The sequence below is a fragment of the Trichosurus vulpecula genome, chromosome 1 (assembly GCF_011100635.1).
Source record: "Trichosurus vulpecula isolate mTriVul1 chromosome 1, mTriVul1.pri, whole genome shotgun sequence".
Classification (NCBI taxonomy): Eukaryota; Metazoa; Chordata; class Mammalia; order Diprotodontia; family Phalangeridae; genus Trichosurus; species Trichosurus vulpecula.
The window spans coordinates 540807523-540815852 of record NC_050573.1 but is presented as its reverse complement, the minus strand read 5'-3'; the positions used below and the strand labels follow the sequence as shown (position 1 = coordinate 540815852).

Genomic DNA, 8330 nt, shown 5'->3' with positions numbered 1-8330 from the left:
ACTGGCACACTTCTAAAAAACCAGGAACATTTTTTAAACAGTCAGTTTAGCTTTGGTATATAAAACCCTGTAACAAAATCTGTATTAAGGACTGACTTATTTGCTGAAATAGTTAATACTGATATTTTGATAAGAGCTGGGCTGGAAGTCAAGTGACTTTGGCTTTGAGTCTCTCCATCTAAAGCAAGGATAATACTATATATATATATATATATATATATATATATATATATATATATATATATATATATATATATATATATACACACACACACACACACACACACACACACACACACATAGATATGAATTAACCATGAAATGGTTGAGATGATGTATGTGAAAACATTGTAACTACTTCACAGTACTTAAGCAATTTGTAACATTTGTAACATTTTCAGAAACTTTACCCCCTTATCAAAAGAATAGCAAATAGATGGCAAATTTATTAGAGACCATTCACAAAATTCTCAAAAATGCAAGCATTACCAGTAACGTGATTCAAGGATTTATTAAGTCATACATGCAAAAACATAATGCTAATTGCATTAGCAAAAGATCAATGTAAAAACACTCCACAATTTCGCAACTTTTGCATCTTCAAAATTTTGTTCTAGTGGTTGAAAGGTTGTAGTTCAATATTGTGTATTCTTGCCAGTGTTTAGGATGTACAGAACATTGTTAGCATTAGCACTAAGCTGACAGAACCTCACAGGCCCGAGGTCACATTACTAGGAAAAGCAATAGAAAGCAGTGTACATGTAAGTGAGGTCAAGAACAGGGTCAACATTAGTAGTGTTACAGTGTTGGTAACCTGGCAATACAGTGATGTTTAAGAAGGTTCATATTTTAATAGCTAAAGCATATTTTTAAAAAAAAAAAGTTTTTTAAAGCTGCATCACATGATTTTTACATCTAGTTACTAGAAGACTAAAGAAAGCACATAGTTTGAACAAAGGGTAACATGAAAAGAATGCGCTTTTTCTAAACTACAAAAATGCAAAGTCCTAATACATAATCAGAAAGATTTTTTAAAATACAAGTAGAGTAATATTGCTCAGTAAGAAAGGGTTTGATGAAAAAGCATTTACTAAGTTCACGACTGTGGGAATGACCAGTTCAGAGTTGTATTAAATGAATGCCCTACTTGGGGGAGGGGAAAAGAAGAAAAAGGAAAAGCTTAGAAACAAAACACTTACCTAGAACATCAACCTTTCTTATCTACTGCATTTGACAGATGTTAACTGTTCTGCTTTTTAAACTTTTTACCCGTGACAAAGTTTACTCAGTTTTCCACTCTTCAGTATAGAATGTAGTGTAAATTAATCTTAGGTTCCAGAGTATGTCAAAATACTGTCTTTACTCCTTGGTGAAACCAAATATTTCAAATAATCCAACCCAAAACATTGCTGTTAAAGAGGAGAACACCCCATTAACAAAAACACACACGGGACTTCTGTTTGAAATCACAGCAAGAGCTTGATTCTTGAAAGAATCTTTACTGTGAAAGCAAAAGATTGATCCAAAGATTATAGTTTTGTTATACACATTCCATTCTGATATACAGTACAATGTTATATAATGAACATGGGTTGATAAATTATTCAATGCATTAAACATTTTTACTAAGTATACTGTACTGTTTTACATATCTGAAAAATGAGTTAGAAAGTGTTTTTGCATTTCCTACTATCAGAAATTAAACAGTCTTCTTAAAGACAAAGGTCTTCAAAACACAGTTTAGTGCTTAGTGTTCATAGCACAACAATGCAACTTAGTTCAGTGGATATTTTGGCAACACTTAATCTGAGCAAGAACAGGGCGTTTGAAAAATAAGGCTTTAAGTAGGTTTGTCTTTTTTAGGATTTAGTTGTAACAGAATGTGAAAAAAAAAATCATTCTCTAACACTTTAAACAAAACCATGAAATTATTGATTGGTTCAGAAGGTTTTATGGAAAGAAACTAATTTTTTTAACAAAAACTTGGCATTGAGTGAATGCTCCACTGTTTAAGCAAAGCTTACAAAGGTTCAAAGGGGAATAGGGCAGGGCTGTAACATTTACAACAGCAGACATTTTCTCTTCCTCTTCTTGACAGGGGGTGGGCAAAGAACTGCTCGAATAGCTTCATCAAACACTGTCTTGAGGCCTCGCTGTGTGAGTGCTGAACATTCCAGATATTTTACAGCACCTGTAAAGAAACACAAGAAGTTAACAACAACAAAAAAAGAATGACTTACTATAATGATGTCAACAGACATACTGAATAAACCTGTCATCTGATCTCTTCTTTGCAGGTTCCAAACATGATTTGGCTACATTCAAAGGCAAATCCCGTATTTGCCTTTGCAGCCAGAAAATGTAAACAGTTAAGATTTCATACCAATCTCCTTTGCCATGGCTAAACCCTGTGGGTAGGTAATTGGAGTCAGCTTCTTCTCCTTAAGTTTCTCAATCGTGTCTTTATCATCTCTAAGGTCAAGTTTGGTGCCCACTAGAATTATGGGAGTGTTAGGACAATGGTGTCGCACTTCAGGATACCACTAGACAATTGAAAGAAAGAAATGAAAATTGTATTATGCAGAGTTTAACTTCCTTTGCCTACCATTAAATTAACATGACAGCCTGATGAGGAAGCTAGGTTTCCAAATGCTAACTGTACTTGATGTACTAACTGTACAATGCTTTTACAACTGCCTAGTGACACTAGTCACTAAAAGTGCACAAAATGTGTTCTGTTCTCTTTAAATAATAGATTTGTTTTAAGGAAAAAGTTACTTATTTTTTTCCCTAAGTCAGGAACACTACAGATTATCAGGCTGTTAGTGAAATATGACTCTAGCAGTAAAATAGGATTGGTTTACAGGTTAAGTCAGCTACTAACTGGAATATTCCAGGAAGGAAACTTGTCCCCCTCTTAAATTCTGAGGACTACATCTATTTACTCATTAAGTAATTTCACAGGAGTTAATATGTTTTTAGGCACAATAACGAGGTATTAGAACTCAACTTCCAAGTCTCTAAGGATGGAAATCTAAATTTCCCTTTCTGGAAGGGAATTTGGAGGAAGGGAATATGGAGGACAGACCCTCTCTTCCCATTAAGTCCTCTCAATGGGAATTTCTTTAAGCAGATGCTGTTACAATCTGTTACAAATTTCAAAAGCTGTAGTCACACAGCAGTTACCTTCTTTCATGATGAAACATAATATTCCTCTTAATGTAAAGGACTACAAAAAAACTTTTTGATAACTCATAAAGGTATGTAGGTTTCAAAAATATTTCTTTCTGAAATTACCATTAATAGATAACAACAGTCCCTAAAGAAAAATACAGATCTGAAAATTTGGATTTCCCCTTACCTTTGCACGGACATTTTCAAATGACGCAGGACTCACAAGGGAAAAGCAAATTAAGAATACATCCTATTAAAAAAACACACAAAGAAAAAGATTTAGAAAAAAAGTTCTAACAATTGCAAAGAACTCTTTAATAGGGCAGGAAGCCAATCAGTAGAAGTTGTGTTTGCAGCGTGCACCATTAATTTGTATTCTGGTAAATAGTTTTGTAAACTGGAACATTGTGCATCTATGAAACTGCTCATTAACCTAAAAGAGGGGAGAAAGGATGGAACAAACCTTAGGAGAAGCAAAGTTAACCAAATACGTCCCAAAGGAAGGACCTCTTCCTTAGTCCACTTTTCATGTGTACCATTTTCATACCCTGGAACACATAGGTAGACATTTAATTCTGTTACAACCAAAGGTCCTCTCAAACTAAAGCTCAACATCCATTTTTGAAAGCAAATAGCTAAGAATATGAAGGACAAGGGAAAGAATACCACAGCATTATGTTGTATTTTGTACAACTTACTATTTAAAATACTAGGAAATCTGTTTTGCTGTTTCTCCTGAAGTTGAGTCCACTTTGAAGGTGTCATACAGCTGTCATATAGAAATACTATTAAGCTCTCATAATTTAATTAGAGCAAAATCTGAAAATAAATTTACTAAAGTTCTTCTGGGCAATCAAAGTATATGTCAAGGGTACCTTGTCCTAAAAACAGAGGTGGCAAAGGGTGAAAGTAGAGGTAAAGTTACAAATCTAAACAGCATTTTCTTCCACTATCTTATTCATTGTGTCACAAACAGGGCTCTGAAGAATTCAAACCCTTAGCCACTTTCTGTTTTTGAGTAAAAACCAGAAGTAAGCTCCATAAAAGATATGGTGACAGGAAAATTTTAGTTACTTCTAAAATAGGCAGGTACCCTTACTAGTTAAAATTTTTAAATGTAGGCATTAAATGGAATGGGGGGGGTGGTGGAGCTGCTGTACTACTTTGTGAATATTATGGCATTAAAATTCATTTTACTTTTCCTAAAGCTGTTTCTCAAGAACATCCAATTGAAATCTTGTACCTGAAAGGAAAAGGGAAATTCCATACAACTGTGGTTTTCTGCAAGTCATTAAGAAAAAAAAAAAATCCAGGGCATGCACAAGCTCTCGAAGAATCCAAGCAGTGTTTCAGCAATTAGGTGGATTGTGCATCATTTCAAAGCAAAGTTAGATTAGTTTACCACACCTGCATGGCTTAAGCACTCATCACCCAATGTCATTCATAAACAGACTGATATATCACCATAACCAGGACACCAAAGGAGAAGAGGAGGTACAGCAAGAATGTGTTAATATGAGCGATGCTCCAAGCTTTTCATTCTTAACATCTATGGCCGTCTTGAGGTTTCACAGCTTGCTTAAGTTACTTGCCATTCCCTGTACTTCCCCCACGCCCATATTAGAATCCTCAATGGATGGGAAATACAGGTTATTCAACAGTTCTTTAAATTCCTTTCATTGTGAAGGAATTAAAGCAGTTAATGCTTTAATTATGAGTATTTGGGATATCATTACTCTTCAAGGAAAGCTTTAATAGAGAGTATTGGTTTTTCATTTCAAAAAGCAATAACCCTTGAATGAATTAAATATAAAACACTCAAGGGGCTTGAAGCTTAGAAAGCTATCCTACTAAGTGAAATAAGGGAATAGATAAAGCTTGAAACTTAAATTGATTGAAAGTTTTACATACAGCGATTGGTTCGTCTTTCACCCTGGAGGTTATATCCTTACCATACGTGCCTCCAACCTAGTAACAGCATGAGAACTTGGTTTAAGTTTAGTAATAAACTAAAGGAAATTTCTTACCTGTTGTTCCTTCTTAGATCTGTTCTCTCCTGACCTCAACTCTCCCATACAAGAACACTGGGCCTTGAACGAGGAGACCTAGGGCCTGGCTGACACTAGTAGCTGTGTGACCCTGGGCTAGTCACTTCAACATCTTTGGACCTCAGTTTCTTTCATCTGTAAAATGAAGTGGTTGATGATCTCTAAGCTCCCTTTTCCAGTGCTAACATTCTATGGTTCTAAAAACTTAGATACCTATCTAAAGCTAATAGAACACTGAATACCAATGCCAATACGAACTTTATCTGAATCTCCAAACTTAAAGGGTGAGGTCACTTGGTCTTTTTTTGGGGGAATGGGGAGTTGATTCCATCAGGATGTAGAAATCCCAGTGTGGAAACTCTCTCCACCAAGTGGAGTCAACAACTGTTCTATAATTTAGTTTGAGAATTGTCCAGGGTAATGATAGTTTTAAGTGACTTGTCCAAGGTTTACACAGCCCATTTATATCAGAAGCAGGACTCAAACCTAGGTCATCTTGCCTACACCATTAAACCATACTGTCAGTGATGTAAGGGGAGAGAAGGGAGAAAATAAGCAAGTATATAGCATCTATTATGTGCCAGCCACTGTGCTAAACGCTTTTATTGACCTACCCTGCAAGTACCTAAAGTTGAGGAACTGAGGCAAACAAGTAAAGTGACTTTCTCAGGATCACACAACTTGTAAGTGTCTGAGGCCAAATTTGAACTCAGATTTTCCTGACTATAGACCTAGCATTCTGTTGTACTACAAGCTGTAACAGAACAAGAGGCTTTTAAAAAGTAGGTAGCCATACTGAAAAAAACAAACAAACAAGGGAGGGGAGTTATGAAGGAGGGAGAAGTAAAATAAGATTCTGCTTTTCAATGTTTTAACCAAGATATGCATCTACACCAGCCAGGATCTGCACAGCCACGGAGCACATGGCTTGCACTTGATAAATTTCTCTTTCTACAATATGAAGGAAGGACACCTCTCTTCCCACTAAGTCCTCTCAATGGGAATTTTTTTAAGCAGATGACGTTACAATCTGTTACAACTTTCAAAAGCTGTAGTCACGTAGCAGTTACCTTCTTTCATGATGAAACATAACACTCCCCTTAATGTAAAAGACTACAAAAAAACCTGGCAGACTCTGTATGGCGAGTGCACCTTCTCTTAGGTGATAGCCACTATTTTATTTGACCTTATACTTTTTCAAGACTTTAGCAAAGAGAGATTTCTTTCAAAACTTTGTACCAAAGTACTCTGACATAAGCACACACCTTGGTCTTTATAAGGCCAGTGTAAGCTTTTCAGACAGTCGTTCCTTTTGTAGGGTTTTTTTTTTTTACCTTCTTCAACCATACTTCTTGACCCTTACAGACTTAACAAAAATGCTTTGAATTTAATGAGGAAGGAGAGGAAACACAACAATAGAAATGAGTAATTTTTCCCGTTATGAATTCAAATTTATTCTAGCTACAAATAATCAGAAGGCCACCATCTCCAAGGAAAAGGGGGAAATAACTTAACATAATAAGTCAACTATTAGGTGAGAATTTTGCCAATACCTGTGTGCATCCTCATCTAGTTTGTGACTGGTATATTTTAAAAAGTACTGCATTTGTAAAAGATGAAGCTTTCTTTGTACTCTTGAGTACAATGCTGGGTTGTTAAAAACCCAACATTCAGGAGACAACAGAACAAACTTTTGCAGCAAAACAAAAGAGATGTGAGTGGCTTTATCACAGACTGACACATATCTGCTCCACATCCTTTATTTTAACAGAAATACAACTAGGGAAGTCCCTATCAGTATGAGCTCTGTTCCTTAATTAAATCTAAACAGACCATTCATTATACTAAGACATATTTCCAATGCCCATCAAAAGAGATTTAAATTATTTCCCTGGGAAGAGAATCTTTTACCTTACCAAATGCTCTTGTTCTAGCAGAAGTAGTATAAATTTTGAAGAGTACTGTTGATCTCTGAAATTCTGGCTAAACTCTGCTCTTTCCTTCCTTCTATTCAAGAATCCTTTCAGAACCCTGACTCATTCCTGGAATCCCTTAAAAAGGGAGACAGACAAAAAAAAAAACAACAAAAAAACAATTCTCTTATTGCTTATTATACTCAGCCTTCTGTGATGTAAATATTCTTTTTAGCCAACTGTATATTTCCTCCTGCTCTTCATTTATCTAAAAGTTGCTTTTTTTTTTAAAGATTTGAGGGATACAAAAAGATCACACAAGTGAGAAAGGGACCCACGTGTATGAAAATATTCATAGTGGCTCTTTTTGTAGTAGCAAAGAATTGAAAATCAAGGGGATGCCCATCAATTGGGGAATAGCTAAACAAGTTGTGGCATATGAGTGTAATGGAATACTACTGTGCTATAAGAAGTGGGGAAGATACAGACTTCATAATTACCTGGAAAGACCTACATGATCTGATGCTGAGTAAGAGGAGCAGAACCAGGAGAACATTGTACACAAACACAGATATATAGATTCTGTGATAACTAGCTTTGACAGACTTGGCTCTTCTCAGTAATACAAGGTTCAAAAACAATTACAAAGGACTCATGATGGAAAAAGCTAGCTACACCCAGAGAAAGAACTATGGAATCTGAATGCAGATTGAGGGAAGCTCTTTTTTTTCCTTTTTTGGTTATGTTTCTTCTTTCTCATGATTCATTCCATTGGTCATAATTCTTCTTTACAATTTGACTACTGTGTAAATAAGTTTAATGTGAAGGTACATATATAGAAGATATATTGGATGCCATGCCCTCTTTGGGCGGAGGGAGGGGAGGAAAATCTTGAACTCAAAAACATGCAGAACTGAGTGTTGTAAACCAAAAATAAAAAATCTTAATTTAAAAAAAAAAAAGATTTAAAGTCTTAAAATTATCTGTCGTGGATCAGCCACATTAAATTTATTTTGATTTATACACTAATATATTTTGTCTTTGTAAGGTTAAAAAAACTACTGTGTGCCCATCAATAAACTGGGAAAAGAATGAAGGAAACGAGCATTTATTAAGCAACTACTATGTCAGGCACTGTGCTAAAGTACTTTTCACAAATATTCTCATTTGATTCTCACAACAACCCAGGGAGGTA

General features: G+C 35.3%; 1 protein-coding gene across 2 annotated transcripts in view; it reads right to left on the bottom strand.

Annotated features, from left to right (window-relative positions):
• Positions 1 to 492: 492 nt before the first annotated feature.
• The window catches only part of RAC1 (Rac family small GTPase 1), a 51670-nt gene continuing 43832 nt past the window's right edge, over positions 493 to 8330 (bottom strand). For both annotated transcript variants that reach the window (XM_036741441.1, XM_036741442.1), the window contains exons 4-6: positions 3362 to 3424; positions 2384 to 2543; positions 493 to 2191 (exon numbers count right to left, since the gene is read on the bottom strand). In XM_036741441.1, coding sequence (XP_036597336.1) covers positions 2061 to 2191; positions 2384 to 2543; positions 3362 to 3424 — 354 coding nt within the window. In that variant the 3' untranslated portion in view covers positions 493 to 2060. The remainder of the gene's footprint in view (positions 2192 to 2383; positions 2544 to 3361; positions 3425 to 8330) is intronic.